General features: G+C 44.0%; 1 protein-coding gene across 14 annotated transcripts in view; it reads right to left on the bottom strand.

The window, feature by feature from the left end:
* LOC106586043 (LIM domain only protein 7) overlaps positions 1 to 25100 on the bottom strand; it is a 126297-nt gene that overhangs the window by 22493 nt on the left and 78704 nt on the right. For 9 of the 14 annotated variants that reach the window (XM_045707639.2, XM_045707647.2, XM_082968814.1 and 6 more), the window contains 7 exons: positions 17223 to 17335; positions 15040 to 15739; positions 8066 to 8422; positions 7568 to 7682; positions 5325 to 5486; positions 616 to 788; positions 275 to 338 (listed from right to left, as the gene is read on the bottom strand). In XM_045707639.2, coding sequence (XP_045563595.2) covers positions 275 to 338; positions 616 to 788; positions 5325 to 5486; positions 7568 to 7682; positions 8066 to 8422; positions 15040 to 15739; positions 17223 to 17335 — 1684 coding nt within the window. Of the gene's footprint in view, positions 1 to 274; positions 339 to 615; positions 789 to 5324; positions 5487 to 7567; positions 7683 to 8065; positions 8423 to 15039; positions 15740 to 17222; positions 17336 to 21338; positions 21370 to 25100 lie in introns of all 14 variants that reach the window. The other 5 variants (XM_045707646.2, XM_045707645.2, XM_045707650.2 and 2 more) reach the window with 4 other exon arrangements.

The following is a 25100-nucleotide window of genomic DNA, read 5'->3' as shown; positions in this document are numbered from 1 at the left end:
GCTAACCGTGTCACGTAAAAACAAGTTCGGTATTTGTATTTAATGAATAGCGGTTTTGTTTTAATCAAAAATAACAAGCCAAGTGATTTCCAGCATACAATGTTCAGCTGTACACCCTGATCAAGTTATGTGGTGGCATGCGCAAACAAAATGTGTGAATGTACATAATTGTACATAATTGAACAATGAGCATTCACCACCAAAAACACTTGTTCCTGTTAATAAAGGCTAGTCATAACCTCTCTGGTTAGTATATCTGCTCTATGCTCTTTACCTTTGTTTCTCACGGTCACTGTCTCGTCACGGAAGCCTCCATTCACTCCATTGGATGCCACATCCTGCAACAAGATGAATTAAAAGCCTGTTGAGAACTGTCTGGGGTTTTATCAGTACATTGTATTACTATAGATTCAATGTGACCATGCAACAAACAAAAATCACAAGTTTTTTCACAATGATGTCCTATGTCAATGTCCTTACCAACCTTGTCACAACATGTTTGCAAATTTGTGATATATCAAGTTTTATTTGGGTATTTGTGAGTAACATAGCAAGAAAGCTAATAAGAAACATTTGAACCTTATCAACACAACGAGGTCTTCGTGTAAAACTCACAATGATTGGTTGGGTAGTGACCTTCTTGGTGGTTTCCATGGATCCCCGAGAGGTGAAATCCAAGCTGGTGGTTGTGTCGGGGGAACCTATAACTGTTGGATGATGATCCATACTGGTCAGATTGATGGTCTTATGGCTTTTAAACGGCAGGGAAGGTAGGTCTCTGTCCCAGTCTGAACGTCGCAGACGTGTGGCAATGGCAAAATTAAAAAGGGGTGTGTGAGTGAGTGAGTGAGTGAGTGAGTGAGTGAGTGAGTGAGTGAGTGAGTGAGTGTGAGTGAGTGAGTGAGTGAGTGAGTGAGTGAGAGAGAGAGAGATTAGGAAAGGTACTAGTACTTTAAAGGTACTACTATACAACTATATTACACAAAGTACTTACAGAATTTTCTGCATGGTATAATAATAGTAAAGACATCAAAACTATGAATAAGAGATATGCATTCACTCTTGGCATTCTCTCAACCAGATTCATGAGGTAGTCAGTCACCTGAAATGCATTTCAACTAACAGGTGTGCCTTGGTAAAATACGTTTTTTTGAATTTATTTTCTTCTTAGTATGCTTGAACCCCATTGTTGTGACAAGGTAGAGGTGGTATACAGAAGATAGCCCTATTTGGTAAAATACCAGGTCCATACTATGGAAAGAACAGCTCAAATAAGCAAAGAGAAATAACAGTCCATCATTACTTTAAGACATGAAGGTCAGTCACTAGAACATTTCAAGATCTTAGAAAGTTTCTTCAAGTGCATTCGCAACAACCATCAAGCGCTATAATGAAGCTGGCTCTCATGAGGACCGCCACTGTCACGTCCTGACCAGCAGAGGGAGTAATTGTATTATAATTTGGTCAGGATGTGGCAGAAGGGTATTTGTTTTGTATGATTGGGGTTGTGTGTGTTATTAAAGGGGTGTTTGGTTTATGTAGTCTGGGGTTTGAGTATATGTTCTAGTGTTGGTTTTCTATGGTTTTCTAGTCTGTCTATTTCTGTGTAGTTTGTGTGGCTCCCGATCAGGAACAGCTGTACGTCGTTGTTCCTGATTGGGAGTCATATATTAGATGCTTGTTTTCACCTGGGGATTTTGTGGGTAGTTATCTTTAGCACTGCTGTTGTTATTATAGCCTGTTAAACTGTCTTCTGTCGTTCTTTGTTTTTTTTGGTGTTCACTTTATTTAATAAATAATCAAGATGAGCATCCACATTCCTGCTGCGTTTTGGTCATCGCTACCCAACGACACCCGTGACAGCCACAGGGAAGAAAGACCCAGAGTTCCCTCTGCTGCAGAGGATATATTCATTAGAGTTAACTGCATCTCAGATTGCAGCCCAAATAAATGCTTCACAGAGTTCTAGTAACAGACACATTTCAACATCATCTGTTCAGAGGAGACTACATGAATCAGGCCTTCATGGTCGAATTGCTGCAAAGAAACCACTACTAAAGGACACCAATAATGAGAAGAGACTTGCTCGGGTCAAGAAACACGAGCAATGGTGGAAATCTGGCCTTTTGGTTCCAACTGCCGTGTCTTTGTGAGATGCAGAGTAGGTGAACGGATGATCTCCATATGTGTGGTTTCCACCGTGAAGCATGTAGGAGGAGGTGTGATGGCATGGGGGTGATTTGCTGGAGACACTGTCAGTGATTTATTTAGAATTCAAGGCACACTTAACCAGCATGGCTACCACAGCATTCTGCAGCGATATGCCACCCCATCTGGTTTGCGCTTAGTGGGACTATCGTTTGTTTTTAACAGGACAATGACCCAACACACTTCCAGGCTGTGTAAGGCCAATTTGACCAAGAAGGAGAGTGATGGACTACAGCATCAGATGACCTGGCCTCCACAATCGACCTCAACCCAATTGAGATGGTTTGGGATGAGTTGGACCGCAGAGTGAAGGAAAAGTGCTCAGCATATGTGGGAACTCCTTCAACACTGTTGGAAAAGGATCCCAGGTGAAGCTGGTTTAGAGAATGCCAACATTGTGCAAAGCTGTCTTCAAGGCAAATGGTGGCTACTTTGAAGAATATAATATATATTTTGATTTGTTTAACACTTTTTTACTTACTACATGATTCCATATGTGTTATTTCATAGTTTTGATGTCTTCACTATTATTCTACAATGTAGAAAATAGTAAAAATAAAGAAAAACTCTTGAATGAGTAACTTTTAACTGGTACTGTACGCTACCGCTTGGAAGGGAAAATAAGGTTGTTGTTATGGTGTCGTTCTAAAGAACAGCGAGGATAACAGAGAAACCACCTTCCGCACCCATGCACAATCTACAAACCCCTAGGTTTACCAACAGGTTTACACGCTCTCGTACAAAAGCGTCTATTTTGATATGCATTGCACATTCAACAGATCACACAAATCAATACACTGACTGATGTTTTGGTGGTGTAATTGTGATATAGTAGGATGGGTAAACTTCTTGGTGAAAACATACAGTGAGCTCCAAAAGTACTGTGACAATTACATTTTTGGTTTGTTTTGCCTCAGTTATATAATAACTGTGAGGTTAAAGTGCAGACTGTCAGCTTTAATTTGATGGTATTTTCATCCATATCGGGTTAACCGTTTACACATTACAGCACATTACACAAAAGTATTGGGACAAATACACGTATATGTGTATTAAATTAGTAGAAGTTAAGTATTTGGTTTCATATAACACTTAATGACTACATCAAGCTTGTGACTCTACACATTTGTTGGATGTATTTGCAGTGTGGTTTGGTTGTTTCAGATTATTTTGTGCTCAAAATAAAATAATGGTAAATAATGTATTATGCTTTTTTGAAGTCACTAATTGTAAATAAATGAATCATGAACAATGATGAGTGAGAAAGTTACAGACGCACAAATATCATACCTCTCCCAAAATGCTAACCTCCTGTCACGGATACCTCCGGAACTGTGTCATTATGCACACCTGGTCCCCATTTCCCTGAGTGTAATTGTATAAATCTGCCCTTTGGTTTCCATTGGGCTGTCAATTATTGTTCCAATGTCCATTGGTCATGTGAGTACCTGTGCTGTGTTGGTTTTCGTGCCACGTGTATTGCGCAGATGATTACGGGTCTCGTCCCGTGTGGTATCATTGTGCGCTTGTGTTATTTATTCGAGGTACTCGCTCCTTTTGTTTTTGGGTTTCAACCCTGTGTTTTGTATACATGTTTATTTGGTCTTCGTCTCCGTGCCTTTACATGGCACGCTGTAATTTGATCCCTTTATACCAAAGTGACAGAATAATCGACTATTAAGGGAGACAGCGGGATTGGCCCGCCCGACGACGCTGCGACTGGTCCGTCCGGCGCTGCCGCAACTTCAGCAGCTGCAACTGGGCCGTCCGATGTCGCCACAACAGGTCCATCCAACGACGCAACTTCGGCAGCGGCAACTGGCCCGTCCGATGACGCAACTTTGGCAGCTGCATCGGGTCCTGATCGACCCGCACTGCGTTCCTGTGATCGTCCTCGGGGTCAGTGTCGTTGCACTGCTTGAGCAGTCCATTGGTGGTGTCCTTTGGTGGTGTGATTACCTATGCGTTGGTGCAGCTGTTATGCTGTGTGCTATATATATTGTGTATTATGGGTATCGTGTGTTTTTGTATACGTGTTTTGTTTTGGGTGTATTAAAAACCTCTAATTTGTATTCCTGCGCCTGTCTCCAAAATCCTTTATACCAGCGTGACACCTTGCCTTGTTATTGCAATGATGAGAGGTTAGCACATCGTAGGGGTATGATATTTGTGCATCTGTAACTTTCTCACTCATTATTATTTAGGATTATCCATAATCATGGTAGCATCCACCTTAATGTAGAGTCAAAATGACACAATACATTATTTACCATTAATTTCTATTAAGCACAAAATAATCTGAAACACAACAAAAACAAACAGAAAATGCGTCCAACAAATTTGTAAAGTCACAAGCTTGATGTAGTCATTGCGTGCTATGAAAATGAGACCAAATACTTAACTTGTTATTACTTTAATACACAAGTAAGTTTGTCCCAATACTTTTGGTCCCCTATTTTAGGGGACCTATGTACAAAAAGTGTTGCAATTTCTAAACGGTTCACCTGATATGGATGAAAATACCCTCAAATTAAAGCTGACAGTCTGCATAACCTCATATTCATTGTATCATTTCAAATCCAGTGCTGGAGTACAGAGCCAAAAGACCAAGTTCGGACCTGTGGGATCTTGTGCCTGAGTATGAGTTAGTTCTCCACAAGGTAGACACCACATAAGGAATGAACAAAGGAGAACAGAGGGAGACAGAAACAGACAGCGATAAAGATTCAGAAACACAAACAGACTGTCAGGCAGACAGACAGACATAGAAGGGGAAACAGAAGTATAGAAACACAAGCATACAGAAAGTGAGAGACAGACAGAGAGACAGGCAGGCAGGCAGGCAGAGACAGTGAAACTACAGACAAGGAAGATAGACAATACTGGGCACACATATCACTAACTAAAGGGTTATTTCAGAACAGAGGACTAGAAAACTAAGGAAATGATCATTAAACAGCCATTAAATAATTGAGCCATGATACCAGAAAAATGTACTGACCAATTTAACGTGTCGCAATAGTTTACCAACACAGCAAACATAAATAACACTGACATTCTACAAATACAAATACTCTGTAACAACACACACATTCTCTCTCTAGTCGTCTACTCACTGTTCCTGCCGTGACGGCGTATGTCCATGGTAAGGCTTCCCTGCTGCAGAGCTTGCTCTGTGCTGCTCTTCCACTTGCCGTAGCTCATCCCTGCCACCCTTTGCCCGCTCACCGACAGCACCTCGTCGCCCACCTGCAGTTGGCACAGCTCTGCTGGGCTGCCTGCGGGGCACAGAGAGGGGCAGCGAGGTCAGATATAGAGAGGGTAAAGAAGGAACAGAAGGAAGGAACAGTGGTCAGATATAGAGAGTGTAGAGGATAGAGATAGATATGTAGAGAGGGAATAGGGTCTCAGATATAGGGGCAGAGAAGGCACTGGGGTGAGTAATAGAGAGGGCAAGACAGGTGTCACAGTAGTGATGTAGACCAGTCAAGATACATTTAAACTGTTACAATAGAGAGATGACAGAGATAGGACAAGGCAGCGATTGCAATAAAACATCTAAATTATTTAAAGTTGCTTCAGCTTCTCGTCTCCTTCCCTCATTTGCATTGATGAGAAAGAACTGGACCACTGAAAAGTCAGGGGTGGAATGACAACAGGTACCAGGTACTCCCCTAGTACATACAGTATAGGCTAGAAAGAGACAACCCCAGCAAATCTGACCTAGATAGAGGCTGCCCTACATAAGGCCGGGCACATGATTTGCAACTGACTACTTATCTTCTAGTCATTTTAAGAAACATTTGTGTGTTGAAAATGCCTAGCCACTTGTATAACGTATTTGCATACACTTCAAACACTTCAAAATACACCAGGCACGCCACTATGGGTTTCTTCACGGTACCCAAACCAAAAAGAGATGTAATGCGTTGCTTAGTTATGTATAGAGTCACGTCATCATGGAATGCGCTGCCACCAGAGGTAACTCAGGCAAAAACCAAGTTTAGCAACAAAAAAAACAGATTTAAAAAACATACTGTATCACAGTGCCTCTCCTCTTTCTAAAGATCTAATTTAACTGGACTGTATATAAGAATATGAAAATGTATGTATAAATAGTGTGTAAATAGTATTTTTTTGTTTTCTCTTGGTGTCTTTCCTTTACATAACTCTTATTTTATGTAATATAGTTGACCAAGCTACCAATTACTTCCCACTGGAAGAAGTTAAGCTACACTTAAGCTAGCCTTAAGAAACATATTGTTTACTTAACTAAACTACTTTGTGATAAATACTAATATCTAAATCTGAAATATCATAGACTACAAATTTGCAAGAACAGATCACTCTGGAGTCAACTGTTAACATAATGTTTAATTTAGTCTATTAAACGCAACAACTGTCTCAAGTGTGAATTAGGAAGGTCTAATGTCAAAAATGTATGAAACTTCTTGTCTACCTTTTTAGCAAAAAACAAAGTGTAGTTGCAGTAGTTATTTTCACCGCTACATGGCAAAATAGTAACTAACTACTAAAAACACTACCCATATTTGAATTGAATTCAACTACCAACAAGCTACTGCAAAATGTAGTTCAATTACTTGTATTTCACTATTTCACAGTCTATTGGCACTGTACTAAGGTATCTGGCACTATGTGTGGTTGCCAGCAGAGGCAGAAATTGGAGGACGGGCTCATTGTAATTGTTGGAATAGAATCAAATGAATGGTATCAAACACATCAAACTCATGGACCTCCAGCTACTGGTGCAGTGTTAGCAGTGCAATGGTATTTACTCTTCTGTGTGAATTATGAATGGTTTTTGAACAAAAGGGAGTGAAGCCATTGTCCACTAATCAAATCTCACCAAGCAACTACAGTCCTTTGTTGCGTGAGAAGTCAGCTGAAATGCATTTTGTTAATGAGATGCTGGAAAGGAAGACTGCAACAAGGACACGGTATATTTGCTCATAATTTATCAATGATCATGTCCTAGGGCAGTTTTCTTCCCAGTGTCTCACACATTGTCCATTGCTTAAATAAACAACCTTTAAAACTTACTCACTGAGATGAGAGATGAGCCTGCTGTGCCAGTGGAGGCTGGTGTCACTTTAAAAATTATGTGCTCATTGTTAAGGCTGGACTGGAACGGTATCAAACACATTAAACATGGTTCCGAAGTGTTTGATACCGTTATAATAACTGCCATTACTCTGTGCTCATTCTTCCTTCACTATCCTCCAACAGGCTGTCTGTACGAAGGCCCGGTTTACAATCAGACAGTTGTTACTCTTTGTTTGTGTTAACCATGCTAAATGTGTGTGTTTTGTGCTAAATGTGTGTGTGTGTATGTGTTTACCTGGTTGGATGGAGGTGACGTGTGCTCCAGTGGAGTCCCACTCTGCCTGGAAGCCAAAGTCTCGACTGCTGTTGGGCTTCTGGTTGAGACTGATCCGCATGTCAGCGTAGCTCTCCTACACAACACACACACACATTAAGAATGCCAGGTTGTGTTCCAAAGCCAGGGAAATAATAACATTTGTTCTTCACTATGAATTATTAGTTGCTGTCTGATAATGGAAAGCATCGCTCCTACTGTATCTCCTACTGTATGTAGCACTAGCTGCATAGTATAGTATGCACAGTGACACTACAATATGCAGTACACATCGTACTCGCTTGCTCGCTCACTCACTCCAGTACTGTGTCTGCTATTTACATTCCAAAATGTATTTAACAAATTGGTTTTACATGTGATGTCCTTATTACTATGTGCTATTTTTGGCTTCGGCTCTGGAATACTGCAAATGTGCCCTGAAAAAGTCTAATCTGCCTAATAACCAAAATCTAAACCTACCTGGTTTGTGTCTTTTGTAGGTAACGGTCTGACTGGGGCTGGGTAGGCCACTTTTGGGGTCTGGAGGGCGGGTGAAGGACTCCTGGCCTGAGAAGGGACAGGAGAAGGGGCCAGGGTAGGGGCAAGTGTTGTGGCAAGTGTGGGGGTCACACCCCTTTCTTCTTCTTCTTCTTCTTCTTCTTCTTCTTCTTCTTCTTCTTCTTCTTCTTCTTCTCCACTGCTGTGGGCAGAGCTGGAGAGGGAGTGCGCCTTGTCCTCAGAGGTCATGACCTGGATATAGCGGCTCGGGGCCGACGGCTTCTTGGTGAATTCCGTCTCTCCGTTCACACTTTCCTGAGAGTCAGCCATCAGAGGAGCCTACAGTGCATTCGGAAAGTATTCAGACCCCCACACTTCCTCCCCCCCATCAATCTACATACAATACTCCATAATGACATTTTTTGAAATGTTTACAAATTGTCCTGTTGGAAGGTGAAACTTTGCCCAAGTTTGAGGTCCTGAGCGTTCTGGAACATGTTTTCATCAAGGATCTCTCTGTACTTTGCTCCGATCATCTTTCCCTCAATCCTGACTACTCTCCCAGTCCCTGCTATTGAAAAACATCCCCACAGCATGATGCTGCCACCACCATGCTTTGCCGTAGGGATGGTATTGGCCCGGTGATGAGCGGTGCCTCCAGACGTGATGCTTGGCATTCAGGCCAAAGAGTTAAATCTTGGTTTTATCAGACCAGATAATCTTGTTTGTCATTGTCTGAGAGTCTTTTGGGTGCCTTTTGGCAAACTCCAAGCAGGCTGTCACGTGCCTTTTAACGAGGAATGGCTCCTGTCTGGCCACTCTAGTATAAAGGCCTGATTGGTGGAGTGCTGCAGAGATGGTTGTCCTTCTGGAAGGTTCTCCCATCTCCACAGAGGAACTCTAGAGCTCTGTCAGAGTGACCATCGGGTTCATGGTCACCTCGCTGAGCAAGGCCCTTCTCCCCCAATTGCTCAGTTTGGCCGGGCAACCAGCTCTAGGAAGAGTCTTGCTGGTCTCAAACTTCTTCATTTAAGAATGATGGAGGCCACTGTATTCTTGGGGACCTTCAATGCCAATGTTTTGGTACCCTTTCCCAGATCTGTGCCTCGATACAATCCTGTCTCGGAGCTCTACGGACAATTTATTCGACCGCATGGCTTGGTTTTTGATAGTATAATTAAAAGTTGTGAGCAAATAATAATCATATCATAACAAGCCAACAGTAAACCTGTCGTCCCCACGAATGATGCAGCGCCAATCAAGGTAGTTTTGTAAATGCCGGAGCTCTACGGCAAAATGCATCATTCACCAATGTTTCGTCAAAATCTGGCCAGTGGTGTCGGAGATATCGGGTGGGTTAGTAAGACTCATATTCCTGAGCACATGTGCCAAATTTTATGACTGAGTCAAACAGATCAAGAGAAATAAACATGTGCCAGTTATAGTGCCACAGTGTGGTTGATAGGAATGTTCTTGTACATTCTGAGTCTTGAAAGTGTTTGCAACATGTGTACCACATTTTGTCACAATACAAATATCCTTGACTAATTTATTTACATTTATGTACCAGACTACACCCAAGTGAATGTTTATGGGCCAATAGCGTTGTTGTTTTAGGTACTAGCCTGAAACATATTGCTTGAGAGACCTTTGTCCCTAGATCCCACATATCAAGTTTTGTGCAGATCGGTCATTCGGAAGAATAACTTTCATTCTAAATTACTTTAGGTCAAACGGGGTCAGACTCTTGTTCCTTTCAAACACTTGTTATAGTGGCACCATCTGGCCAATCAGTGTCATTTTATAAATGCAGGATCTCTATGGCAAGACACATCATTTCATCAAAATCAAGCCAGTGGTGTCTGAGATATCATGTGTGATGTACGTACAGAGGACACAGACCCATAGTTCCATTTCATTGCGAGGGACAATTATAAAATGATCAAAGTCGTAAGCCAATAGTTTTTTCATTATTACTATTGTATCAAACCCTATAGAGACTGAGAGATGTAAAGTAACTATTTGGACAACACTGTCTGGAGGTCTCTCAAGCTTAATGTACAATATACTAAGACTAGTTAGAATTGTTGCTAGCTCCAATGTGTTGATGCTAAACAACTTAAAGAAATCGTGCCTGAACAAGTTCATGACACAAGTTATTCGCTCGTGGACAGATGCACGTAACATAGGATGGTATCCCACAAACTGTGGGATGCAAAGACTAATGAGGAACTTCGTTCCGCTGTGCAAATTTCTTCTTCACTGATCATTAGGAACAAATCACGATTGAACAGGTGTTTGCATCTTTTGAATTTTTGACGGGAGGGGACATTTTGGCCCATGCTTTGGCTGAGTGTTTCAATTTGGGGGGGCGGGGGGGTGGAGACTAGTCTCGTTGATATATTTTATCTTCCATCTCCCACTAGAGCCTAATCGAGCATCTGACTTTATGTTCTGGTTTTCCGAGATTTCTAACACTCAAATAATCACTCAATGTCACAACGTCCACAGAAGGTGGCGCCTCTCTCCGGTTGGGAGGTGCTCGGCGGTCGTCGTCGCCGGCCTACTAGCTGCCACCGATCCATGTTTCGGTGTCTGTTAGTTATGTCTGTTTTTTGTCTGCACCTGTTCCTTGTTTGTAATTAGGGGGGGTATTTAGTTTGTCTGTTTGGTTTGGGGATTTGTGCGGGATTGTTGCTTATGTTTTATGTTGTGGCCAGGATTTATTTATGTATTAGACTACGCGTACTATTTAGGTTTTAGGGTTGCCGGGCTGCGCCCCGTCTATTTTTGTATTTTGGAGCTGTTCTCCTGCCTTATTGGGACTCTGCACCCTGCCTTGTTGCGGCATTTTTGTTTATAGATTATTAAACGTTTTGTTCAACGGACTTCCGTCTCCTGCGCTTGACTTCACCCCTTTTCCTGCCATCGAAACGTGACACTCAAACTCTGTTTTATATCAAAATGCCCTGCTAATGATATTCTTCTGATGCTATACTACTCGCCTTCGTAACAGCTGTAAGAATATTTTAAGATAAATACACAACGCGGAGGACTAAAGGTTAAGAGGGGGTCAGAGACACAGGAGGAACTTCACTCTAGGACTCATAGCTATATGTGGCAAGTTCTCATTGGTCCGAATTGTCTATACATTAGGCCTGAAACAGGATACTTGGTATTTGGCCATTGGCCCAGTTTTATTGCAAGGAATTCTAATTGGTCAACCACAGGCTGGGGTTGGGTTATAAATTACATCCTGTCGCTTTGTTCTGAGGAGAAGACATTGAGAACAGGGAAGAATGACCATCTACTTCCCAGCCTAGATTTGTACTCTTTGTATAAATATATTTTTCTTGATTTACTTTGGGGTCTGTGTTTTTGAAGAATAACATCATCTGCTAACACAGTGAAAGTGAAGATAATAGAGTGACAAGGCTGGAAACAGCAGCTTTGCTAAGTAAATTGCACAGGCCATACAAACGCTTCACACCGCGTGGCCGCTGCCACTCTAACCTGGTGGTCCCAGCGCGCACGACCCACGTGGAGTTCCAGGTCTCCGGCAGCCTCTGGAACTGCCGGTCTGCAGCCAACAAGGCTGAGTTCATCTCAGCCTATGCTACCCTCCAGTCCCTAGACTTCCTGGCGCTGACGGAAACATGGATTACCACAGATAACACTGCTACTCCTACTGCTCTCTCTTCGTCTGCCCACGTGTTCTCGCATACCCCTAGAGCATCGAGCCAGCGGGGTGGTGGCACTGGAATCCTCATCTCTCCCAAGTGGACATTCTCTCTTTCTCCCCTGACCCATCTGTCTATCTCCTCATTTGAATTCCATGCTGTCACAGTTACCAGCCCTTTCAAGCTTAACATCCTTATCATTTATCACCCTCCAGGTTCCCTTGGAGAGTTCATCAATGAGCTTGAAGCCTTGATAAGTTCCTTTCCTGAGGATGGCTCACCTCTCACAGTTCTGGGTGACTTTAACCTCCCCACGTCTACCTTTGACTCATTCCTCTCTGCCTCCTTCTTTCCACTCCTCTCCTCTTTTGACCTCACCCTCTCACCTTCCCCCCCTACTCACAAGGCAGGCAATATGCTTGACCTCATCTTTACTAGATGCTGTTCTTCCACTAATCTCATTGCAACTCCCCTCCAAATCTCCGACCACTACCTTGTATCCTTTTCCCTCTTGCTCTCATCCAACACTTCTCACTCTGCCCCTACTCGGATGGTATTGCGCCGTCCCAACCTTCGCTCTCTCTCTCCCGCTACTCTCTCCTCTTCCATCCTATCATCTCTTCCCTCTGCTCAAACCTTCTCCAACCTATCTCCTGATTCTGCCTCCTCAACCCTCCTCTCCTCCCTTTCTGCATCCTTTGATTTTCTCTGTCCCCTATCCTCCAGGCCGGCTCGGTCCTCCCCTCCTGCTCCGTGGCTCGACGACTCACTACGAGCTCACAGAACAAGGCTCCGGGCAGCCGAGCGGAAATGGAGGAAAACTCGCCTCCCTGCGGACCTGGCATCCTTTCACTCACTCCTCTCTACATTCTCCTCTTCTGTCTCTGCTGCTAAAGCCACTTTCTACCACTCTAAATTCCAAGCATCTGCCTCTAACCCTAGGAAGCTCTTTGCTACCTTCTCCTCCCTCCTGAATCCTCCTCCCCCTCCCCCCCCTCCTCCCTCTCTGCGGATGACTTCGTCAACCATTTTGAAAAGAAGGTTGACGATATCCGATCCTCGTTTGCTAAGTCAAACGACACCGCTGGTCCTGCTCACACTGCCCTACCCTGTGCTTTGACCTCTTTCTCCCCTCTCTCTCCAGATGAAATCTCGCGTCTTGTGACGGCCGGCCGCCCAACAACCTGCCCACTTGACCCTATCCCCTCCTCTCTTCTCCAGACCATTTCCGGAGACCTTCTCCCCTTCCTCACCTCGCTCATCAACTCATCCTTGACCGCTGGCTACGTCCCTTCCGTCTTCAAGAGAGCGAGAGTTGCACCCCTTCTGAAAAAACCTACACTCGATCCCTCCGATGTCAACAACTACAGACCAGTATCCCTTCTTTCTTTTCTCTCCAAAACTCTTGAACGTGCCGTCCTTGGCCAGCTCTCCTGCTATCTCTCTCAGAATGACCTTCTTGATCCTAATCAGTCAGGTTTCAAGACTGGGCATTCAACTGAGACTGCTCTTCTCTGTGTCACGGAGGCTCTCCGCACTGCTAAAGATAACTCTCTCTCCTCTGCTCTCATCCTTCTAGACCTATCTGCTGCCTTTGATACTGTGAACCATCAGATCCTCCTCTCCACCCTCTCCGAGTTGGGCATCTCCGGCGCGGCCCACGCTTGGATTGCGTCCTACCTGACAGGTCGCTCCTACCAGGTGGCGTGGCGAGAATCTGTCTCCGCACCATGCGCTCTCACCACTGGTGTCCCCCAGGGCTCTGTTCTAGGCCCTCTCCTATTCTCGCTATACACCAAGTCACTTGGCTCTGTCATATCCTCACATGGTCTCTCCTATCATTGCTATGCAGACGACACACAATTAATCTTCTCCTTTCCCCCTTCTGATAACCAGGTGGCGAATCGCATCTCTGCATGTCTGTCAGACATATCAGTGTGGATGACGGATCACCAGCTCAAGCTGAACCTCGGCAAGACGGAGCTGCTCTTCCTCCCGGGGAAGGACTGCCCGTTCCATGATCTCGCCATCACGGTTGACAACTCCCTTGTGTCCTCCTCCCAGAGTGCTAAGAACCTTGGCGTGATCCTGGACAACACCCTGTCGTTCTCCACTAACATCAAGGCGGTGACCCGATCCTGTAGGTTCATGCTCTACAACATTCGCAGAGTACGACCCTGCCTCACACAGGAAGCGGCGCAGGTCCTAATCCAGGCACTTGTCATCTCCCGTCTGGATTACTGCAACTCGCTGTTGGCTGGGCTCCCTGCCTGTGCCATTAAACCCCTACAACTCATCCAGAACGCCGCAGCCCGTCTGGTGTTCAACCTTCCCAAGTTCTCTCACGTCACCCCGCTCCTCCGCTCTCTCCACTGGCTTCCAGTTGAAGCTCGCATCCGCTACAAGACCATGGTGATTGCCTACGGAGCTGTGAAGGGAACGGCACCTCCATACCTTCAGGCTCTGATCAGGCCCTACACCCAAACAAGGGCACTGCGTTCATCCACCACTGGCCTGCTGGCCCCCCTACCTCTGAGGAAGCACAGTTCCCGCTCAGCCCAGTCAAAACTGTTCGCTGCTCTGGCACCCCAATGGTGGAACAAGCTCCCTCACGACGCCAGGACAGCGGAGTCAATCACCACCTTCCGGAGACACCTGAAACCCCACCTCTTTAAGGAATACCTAGGATAGGATAAAGTAATCCTTCTAACCCCCCCCCCCCTTAAAAGATGTAGATGCACTATTGTAAAGTGGTTGTTCCACTGGATATCATAAGGTGAATGCACCATTTTCTAAGTCGCTCTGGATAAGAGCGTCTGCTAAATGACTTAAATGTAAATGTAAATGTAAATGGTCACATAGTTCAAAAAAGTTTCATTCATTATTCACTGACAGATAAAACAAATCAGGCGTGTGAGCAAGTACTACACTGGAAATAGACTACGCTGCAACCGACACAATACAACATTCCTACAGTCTTAGGTCCTGTTCATTATGTAACAAATAGAGGAAAATGGACTGAAACAGGTAGCGATTATCTGGACTTGTCTATTATGAAACATTAATTTAAATGTTTTGTTGTAGAAGTTTCAAAAACGTTGCGTGCCCTAATGAACATAACCAAGTACACAACACACAGCCATTGAAGTATCTCACCCAAATTCTCTAGTCTACTAAAAGCAGTTTCTGCAGAAAGCAGTCCTGAGGTAACAAACAACTACACACATAGACAGAACTGGAAAGTGTGGTAATATTACTATATACTACGGTACTCACAGTGTAGGCGCAGGGCAGTGCTGCGACGCCTGTGGACTGGCTCCCGAAGGGCCGTGGCATGACGACAGAGGTGAGCCGAGCGCTGTCCGATCTCATGTAGCTCCTGGGGAGAGAGGCAGAAACCCGAGACACACCAGGAGGCATGGGCTGTGGGTCCGTCACCACCGAGTTGTACTGTGGCTGTTGTTTGTACAGAGAGCCACCACCAGTGGATGGGGTCACTTCTTCAGACACCTTCCCCACCCATGGGCGACTGGGCTCGTGCGCTTTGGGTAGTAGGCTGGGGGTGGTGGTGGTGCTGAAGGTCTCCTCCGTCTTGGCTGCACTGGTGTACCGTGAGGCCAGGCTTGGGGCTCTCTCTGAGGGATTCGAGGCTAGAACGTAGGGGTCGTAGTTGGAGGTGCGACCCACAGTGGTAGTGTTGTTGGTGACGTCGCTACCAGAACCGAAGGGACTGTCGATACTGTCACTCATGTTGCCCCTAGAAGGCGAGACAGCCCTGTTGGTTGCCGTGGTGGCAGCGCATGCCTCCTCCCTTGGGGGGAGCACGGAGGAGCTAGTGGGTCTGAGGTGGTCAACAGGGGTATAGGGGTTGTCGAAGGTGTAGCTCCTCGGAGGGAGGGTGCGGAGGACCGGGGCGGAGTCTTCAAACACGTCCTGGTCCAGAGAGGCAAGGGAGTTGAGGCGACGGCCGATGGAGCTGTGGGGATTGAGAAGAGAGGGAGGGTGGTGAAGTAGAGAGGGATGGAGAGAGAGAGGAGGGTGAGGGGAGAGAGGGATGGAAGGGAAGGGAGGTGAAAGAGAGAGGGGAAAGGGATTAAAAGGTGTTAGGTAAGTGATTGAGAGAGAGAGAGAGAGAGAGAGAGAGAGAGAGAGAGAGAGAGAGAGAGAGAGAGAGAGAGAGGAGGGCAGGGTAAAAGGAAGATAGGATGGGTGAAAGAGAGAAAGGAGCCGAGGCGAAGAGGCAGGGGAGGATGGGAAAACCAGAGGAAAAAGTGAAAGGTGGAGGGGATAAAAGGAGAGGGCAGAATGAGAAAAGGATTGAGGTAAGGTGAAAGGGGGAGGGAAAGAGAAGTTTGAAAGAACAAAAAAAAAGGTGAGGTAGGATTTAAGCCACGATTAGATTATACTTTCACACAACGCTTTGCAGAGAGACAATTACTGTTCATTCTTTAAAACAGTCTCAGGTCACTTTCTCTCAGGGCAAACGTCTAAACAAAAGTCAGTAAAAAACACAAAAGTTTGCATGGCCCTGTATTTGTGTCTGAGTTGTCATCGACCGGTGTTTGTTGGTGTAGTAAGTACTTATACAGTAACAGGGCAGTTTTGAGTGAGAGTGAAAACACATCTAAAAATACTGATTCGAATTCTGATGACAAAATACTTTAAACAGGGTAAAACATATACAACCAATAAAGGATTATACAATGCCTTCAGAAAGTATTCAGACCCCTTGACTTTTTCCACATTTTGTTACGTTACAGCCTTATTATAAAATGGATTTAAAAAAAATCCTCAGCAATCTACACACAAAACCCCATAATGACAAAGAATAAGGCTGTAATGCAACAAAATGTGGAAAAAAATCAAGGGGTCTGAATACTTTGTGAAGGCACTGTATGTTTCTAATTGTCTGTACAAAAATAATGATTTATACCTTGTAGGAGCATGGCTAGCCCAAATGCCCTTTGGTAACTGTATAGAATATAGAGAACATAATAACTAGAACACATGCAGGATTTGTATTTGAGGATGTCTAGTCTAGCAGATACAGTACTTTCATCAATCCATCATTCATAGACTCCTTTTTTAAGTCTTACATTCAATCAGGCCATATTTCATGAGCACATTTCATTATATAGGTTATTGTTAGATGATTGCCTCACCTTGCGAGACAGTTTTGTCACATTAACAATGCACTTTGCTGCAGCACAGGCACTCAAAAAGTAACTGTTTAATGCCCAGACCTGTATGTACACAACCTAGGTGCAGTATCTACCTGTCCCCACTGTCATGTTTATCAGGCACCAAATGGAAGAACAGGCAGGGACTACGTGGACATGTAGGGATCAACTGGACATGTCCAGTAAGAAAGCCTCATTATCATTTTCCCTTGCAAATTGTTTTCCGTTGAGTGCCTGAATTAAATCATTGGCGCTGGTGTCTACCTGTCACTCTATTACCTCCAATTGGAATTCTGGAAACCGTGGCTCCCTATGGTCTGCTCCCTCTCCTCTTTCTTCTTCACAATATCAGAGTTGAAGCTCTTGCGACGGTTCTTCCACTTGGTGAGATCCTGCAGAGAAGAAACACAAGCCAGAAACCACCTTAGAAACGTGCATCTTGGAAAAATGAATGTAACAGTTAAATCCCCTAACGGATGTTGAGGGTGGCTAATGTGATAGGTGTTAGCTGCATAGTGGACAGAGAGAGAGAGAGAGAGTCCTATTTGTGTCAGTTTAACTCCTCCCACCTCAAGTCCCATGTATATTGGGGCCCGTGAATGACCTAAATCTGTGCTAAGACGCCATACTATACTGCTGCACCATGTCATCACAAAACTGATAGACATATAGCACTGTAACTGACTACAGTAACAGGTAAGAATGAGGCCTGCCTCACACAGGAAGCGGCGCAGGTCCTGATCCAGGCACTTGTCATCTCCCGTCTGGATTACTGGGCCATAATAGCTGTTCTCTTCAGATTTCTATTCTCCCCATTTCAAATACGAACTAGACTGATCTGTCATACAGTATGTTGTTACAGTGGGGGGAAAAAGTATTTGATCCCCTGCTGATTTTGTACGTTTGCCCACTTACAAAGAAATGATCAGTCTATAATTTTAATGGTAGGTTTATATGAACAGTGAGAGACAGAATAACAACCAAAAAATCCTGAAAAACGCATGTCAAAAATGATTTGCATTTTAATGTGGGAAATAAATATTTGACCCCTCTGCAAAACATGACTTAGTACTTGGTGGCAAAACCCTTGTTGGCAATCACAGAGGTCAGACGTTTCTTGTAGTTGGCCACCAGGTTTGCACACATCTCAGGAGGGATTTTGTCCCACTCCTCTTTGCAGATCTTCTCCAAGTCATTAAGGTTTCGAGGCTGAGGTTTGGCAACTCGAACCTTCAGCTCCCTCCACAGATTTTCTATGGGATTAAGGTCTGGAGACTGGCTAGGCCACTCCAGGACCTTAATGTGCTTCTTCTTGAGCCACTCCTTTGTTGCCTTGGTCGTGTGTTTTGGGTAATTGTCATGCTGGAATACCCATCCACGACCCATTTTCAATGCCCTGGCTGAGGGAAAGAGGTTCTCACCCAAGATTTGACTGTACATGGCCCCGTCAAATGATGCTGTGAAGTTGTCCTGTCCCCTTAGCAGAAAAACACCCCCAAAGCATAATGTTTCCACCTCCATGTTTGACGGTGGAGATGGTGTTCTTGGGGTCATAGGCAGCATTCCTCCTCTTCCAAACACGGCGAGTTGAGTTGATGCCAAAGAGCTCCATTTTGGTCTCATCTGACCACAACACTTTCACCAGTTGTCCTCTGAATCATTCAGATGTTCATTGGCAAACTTCAGAGGGGCATGTATGTGTATTTTTGAGCAGGCGGACCTTGCGGGCGGTGCAGGATTTCAGTCCTTCACGGTGTAGTGTGTTACCAATTGTTTTCTTGGTGACTATGGTCCCAGCTGCCTTGAGATCATTGACAAGATCCTCCCGTGTAGTTCTGGGCTGATTCCTCACCGTTCTCATGATCATTGCAACTCCACGAGGTGAGATCTTGCATGGAGCCCCAGGCCGAGAGGGAGATTGACAGTTCTTTTGTATTTCTTCCATTTGCGAATAATCACACAAAATGTTGTCACCTTCTCACTAAGCTGCTTGGCGATGGTCTTGTAGCCCATTCCAGCCTTGTCCCTGACATCCTTGGAGAGCTCTTTGGTCTTGGCCATGGTGGAGAGTTTGGAATCTGATTGATTGATTGCTTCTGTGGACAGGTGTCTTTTATACAGGTAACAAGCTGCGGTTAGGAGCACTCCCTTTAAGAGTGTGCTCCTAATCTCAGCTCGTTACCTGTATAAAAGACACCTGGGAGCCAGAAATCTTTCTGATTGAGAGGGGATCAAATACTTATTTCCCTCATTAAAATGCAAATCAATTTATAACATTTTTGATATGTGTTTTTCTGGATTTTTTGTTGTTGTTATTCTGTCTCTCACTGTTCAAATAAACCTACCATTAAAATTATAGACTGATCATTTCTTTGTCAGTGGGCAAACATACAAAATCAGCAGGGGATCAAATACTTTTTCCCCCCACTGTACAAGTAGACAGCTGGGATGGCTTTGACTTGAGTGTACACATTTAGACAAATACACAATAACCATGGCTTATATAGTGATATGGTTGATGACTGTTTAATTGGTGATGATTAAACAGGCCTAGTTCCCTACATATTAATGACCATACTAGATTGCGTAAAGCATGGGTTGGACAGGTTTTGCATTCTAATTTTAATGGCAAAGCCAGGGGAACATCAATTTTGTGATTCACAAACTAGTACAGTTTTCACCCTCACAGATAATTTCAGATCCTGGAGGATGTTATACAATAGTTAGTGGCACCCTCTTCCAGAACTCTGTAGTAAGACTCCATAAGACTCCTGAACAGGTAATCAAATGGCTAACCGGACTATTTCCATTGTGTGCCCCCAACCCCTTTTTTACGCTGCTGCTACTCTCTGTTTATCATATACGCGTAGTCACTTTAACTATACATTCATGTACATACTACCTCAATTGGGACAACCAACCAGTGCTCCCGCACATTGGCTAATCGCATTGTGTCCCGCCACCCACCACCCACCACCCGCCAACCCCTCTTTTACGCTACTGCTACTCTCTGTTCATCATATATGCATAGTCACTTTAGCCATATCTATATGTACATACTACCTCAATCAGCCTGACTAACCGGTGTCTGTATATAGCCTCGCTACGTTTATAGCCTCGCTACTGTATATAGCCTGTCTTTTTACTGTTGTTTTATTTCTTTACTTACCTATTGTTCACCTAATACCTTTTTTGCACTATTGGTTAGAGCCTGTATGTTAGCATTTCACTGTAAGGTATATACCTGTTGTATTCGGCGCACGTGACAAATACACTTTGATTTGATTTGATTGTGAATGTTTCCGCCCCTAACTGGGATGACACTATATTTATGATCTCTTTTAGCCTCTCTCCCTATTCTTGACACCCACCGCCACATCTTCGGCGAGGACCTTAACTGTGTTATTGAACCAAGACTTGACCGGTCTAATCCCAGAACAACTATTCCTTCCGGAATGGCAAAAGCTCTTTCTACATTCATGACCCAAATGGATTGTGTTGATCCATGGCGCTTCCTCCACCTGGTCACAAAGGACTCCTACTTTTATCATGTTCATCAAGTCTACGCGTGCATAGACTGCTTTTTAATTTTTTTTTTTAGATAGAACCCTTCTCCCCTCAGTTAAAACTACAGAATATTCTGCTATAGTCTTTTTCCCCCACATTCTGGTCTTAGCTCTTACTCCGAAGAGAGTAAGAGGCGAAACTTCAAACTCAATTTAATCTGTTTGCCACTGATAAAGCAGAGTTTCTGTTTCAATGAGCAAAGGGGATGTACTACGAATATGGTGACAAGGCCAGCCACCTTTTGGCACACCAACATCAAATCAAATGTTATTTGTCACGTGCGCCGAATACAACAGGTGTAGACCTTACCGTAAAACGCTTACTTACAAACCCGTAACCAACAATGCAGTTCAAGAAATAACTAAATAACCTAAAGTAAAACATTTAATTAAAAGTAACACAATAAAATAACAATATGGAGGCTATATAGACAGGGGGTACCTATCAGGAATCAAGGTAAGTGCAGACTGTGAAGTAACAATGTTTATTGTAACAACAGGAGCAGGCAAACGACAGGTCAAGGCAGGCAGGGGTCGATAAATGCAGAGTAGAGGCCAAAGTACAGGATGGCAGGCAGGCTCAGGGTCAGGTCAGGCAGAGGTTGGTAATCCAGAGGTGGAGCAAAGGTACAGGACAGCAGGCAGGCTCAGGGACAGGCATAGGGGTCAGGCAGGTGGGTACAGGGTCAGGACAGGCAAGGGCAAGGGTCAAAAACCAGGAGGATGAGGAAAAAGAGAGACTTGGGAAAAAGGAGCAGAGACAACCACTGGTTGACTTGAACAAACAAGGTGAACTGGCACAGACAGACAGAAAAACAGGTATAAATACCCAGAGGATACGTGGGGAAGATGGGCGACACCTGGAGTGGGTGGAGAGCACAAGGACAGGTGAAACAGATCAGGGCGTGACAGTACCAGTAATGAGTCAATGTGCGGAGGAACTTGTTAGTTGAGGTATTTTGTACATGTAGTTAGGGGTAAAGTTAAACGCCAGTCAGCATCGCATCTTATCTCTCAGGTATATGAGTCTTCCTGTAATCTTACAAGTGATTCCTCTAATATTAATTCACCGTTTGTGTCGTTGCATTCTAACCTCTACAAATCCGAACCCCCAAGAGATAATACTGCCATGGACAACTTTTTAGATAACTTGGATATTCCATCCATTCATATGGACATGAATAAAGTTCTGGATAACGCTCTGCATCTAGATGAGATAACAAAGGGTCTAAAGTTAATGCAAAGTGGCAAGGCCCCATGCCCGTCGATTTTATTAACTCGCCCCATTACTATTAGATATGTTCACTGACTCGTTATCACAGGGCTCTTTCCCACCGACGCTAACTCAAGCCTCCATCTCACTTATACTCAAGAAAGATAAAGATCTGTCAGAATGTGGTGGATATCGTCCCATTTCACTCCCCGCTCCTTTTTACACTTTCGATAGAACCGCTTTCCTTGGCCTTAAAATTATCATCATTATTCAATGGAATCTACCAAGCTGGTGAAGAACACAAATTGTCGCTGTATGCAGATGATTTACTATTATATATCACTAACCATGTGAACTCTGTCGGTAACATACTGCATATTTTAAACACAATTGGATCATTCTCAGGTTACAAATTGAACATTCAGAAAATGTTTTCCGATCAAGCAAATTCCCCCTGGAGTCCTGCCTTTCCATCTATTGCCCTCTGGTTTTTCCTATTTAGGTGTGAAAATAAAGCATTCTCAGGCTACCCTCCATAAAACTAACTTTGCGAGTCTTGTCACACGATTTAAAGCAGACTTACAATGCTGGGATAGTCTGCCTCTCTCCTTAGCTGGAAGAATCCAATCTGTTAAAATGTGACTCATTTCAGGAAACTAGGCATATGACGCACATCAGTACTTCACAGGAGAGCCATTTGAACATAAACTTTTTTTTTATATCAAAATGCGTTTCTTTTTGTGACCTTTCATGTGCTTTAATAACAAACGTGTATGCAATCTGTAAATACGAATGAAATTATGAAATTACGAGCCTAGTTGGTTCAGCCACAGAAAAATAACCTTCCCGCTAGCCATGATTGGCTGAGATAATGGATTGGCTGGACATGCCGAGAGATGTGTTTGGATTGGTCTGCCATGTAGCAGGCTTCTGTCTATAATATGGTCAGTATGTGTAGGTAATCCTTTCTAACGTGGCTTTTTTGAAAGATATCACATAGAGAACTGCAAAGGTGTTTCTCTCCACTTTCTGGAGGACCTAGTTTGGAAATCAGTGGAATGCACGGTGGAATTAGAGTATGACAGCTAAGGAGATCGAGAAAATTCTGCCGTTTGATTGCAAATATGCAGACGGCTATAAAAAGAGAACACACAGAAGGCTGTTGTATAAAACACCTATCTATCCGGATTACATCTTCAAACTAAGGCAACCATGGCATCCGTGACAGAGAGGGAGAAGCGTTCATCCATGTATACGGGTAAGATAGTCTAGCTAGCTAAATATTCAGATATTACACGTTTCTAATTTTGTCAGAAAGTCGTTTTCCTTTCAAGTTAAAGTGTACTGTTAGCTAGCCAGCTAACATTAGCTGGCTGGATCACTAGCTAATGTTACCTGTATGATCTGTGTAGTAATATTATTCATATCTCAGAGACATTTGCATTGCTAGTTGTAGCTAGCTAGCTAACATTCAACCTGGTTGATTCAATGTTGATTCATGCAGGATAGTAACGTTATGATTTTTTTGTTTAGCTCGTTAGCTAGCTACATGTCTAAACAAAAGACTCCACTATGCAAGCAACCATTTCAATAGAATGTTCTTGATGTTACTGTGACAACTGTTGATATACGTAGCTGGTAAATTCTCTCTGGCTATCTACTCCAATTTCAGAGCACTCGTCTGAGTGTGCCAGAGCGCTGAAAAACTGACACATTTACGAATGCTCAACACCCAATGAATGTCGCCGGTGTCAGTAAACGTTGGCAAAAAAAGATGATAAAATTGTTGCCAGCAGCATAGTTTCAATCACCAACACTCTAGATAACATAAAAACAGCCTAACCAGCTCTGCTAGGATGAGTCAAATGGTCAGAGTGAGCTGTTCCCTCATTTTTGTATGGAAGTAGCTAGCAAGCTAGCAACGTTAGCCAGTTAGCTTGGGTGCTTGACTGCTGTTGTTAGGTCAGAACGCTCAGATCAACCCTACTCCTTGGCCAGAGCGTCCAGCGTGCACTCTGAATGCTCCGAGACAGTCAGAGGTCACCAAGCACAACATAGCTTCAGCGTGTAAATCAGCTAGAAAGATGTGTTGGCATCAAGTAATTGTCTCTGGCCTCCTCCCAGTTAGGGGGAGTGATGAGCTCTACAGCAGTCTCACAACTCAATCACTGGTTGAAAAATGTTTTCTGCCCCTCCCAAAAGATAGAATTTGTAGATAATTGGCACTCTTTCTCAGACTTACTCACAAACAGGACCAAGCCTGGCCTGCTGAGGAGTGACAGACTTCATCCTAGCTGGAGGGGTGCTCTCATCTTATCTATGAACATTGACAGGGCTCTAACTCCTCTAGCTCCAAAATGAGATAGGGTGCAGGCCAGGTAGCAGGCTGTTAGCTACCCTGCCAGCTTAGTGGAGTCTGCCACTAACACAGTCAGTGTAGTCAGCTCAGCTATCCCCATTGGGGTGGCAGGTAGCCCAGCGGATAGAGCATTGGGCCAGTAACTGAAAGGTTGCTAGATCAAATCCCCGAGCTGACAAGGTCAAAATCTGTCGATCTACCCCTGAACAAGGCAGTTAACCCACTGTTCCTAGGCTGTCATTGTAAATAAGAATTTGCTGTTAACTGACTTGCCTAGTTAAATAAAGGTTAAACAAAAAAAACTATGGAAACCGTGTCTGTGCCTCGATCTAGGTTGGGCAAAACTAAACATGGTGGTGTTTGCTTTAGCAATCTCACTGGAATTAAGACCTCCTGTCATTATTGAAAGAGATTGTCATATCTCACATCGCAAAATAGGGCTACTTAATGTTAGATCCCTCACTTCCAAGGCAATTATAGTCAATTAACTGATCATAATCTTGATGTGATTGGCCTGACTGAAACATGTTGGGGCTAGGGGGCAGTATTTGCACGGCCGGATAAAAAACGTACCCGATTTAAACTGGTTACTACTCCTGCCCAGAAACTAGAATATGCATATAATTAGTAGATTTGGATAGAAAACACTCTAAAGTTTCTAAAACTGTTTGAATGGTGTCTGTGAGTATAACAGAACTCATATGGCAGGCCAAAAGCTGAGAAGATTCCATACAGGAAGTGCCATGTCTGACAATTTGTTGTCCTTCTGTTGCATCTCTATCGAAAATACAGCATCTCTGATGTAACGTTACATTTTCTAAGGCTTCCATTGGCTCTCAGAAGGCGCCAGGAAGTGGAATGATGTGTCTCCTGTCTCTGGGCGAAGAACAGCAGGAGATTTTGTGAGTGGTCAGGCTCGGGACAGTGACACTGGAGATGCGCATTCATGAGAATTCTCAATTTCTTTCTTTCAGCCTTTGAATGAATACAACGTCGCCCGGTTGGAATATTATCGCTAT

Source organism: Salmo salar, chromosome 25, assembly GCF_965601325.2.
Source record: "Salmo salar chromosome 25, fSalSal1, whole genome shotgun sequence".
NCBI lineage: Eukaryota > Metazoa > Chordata > Actinopteri > Salmoniformes > Salmonidae > Salmo > Salmo salar.
The sequence above is the reverse complement of the archived record's forward strand: the minus strand, read 5'-3'. Positions and strand labels throughout refer to the sequence as shown.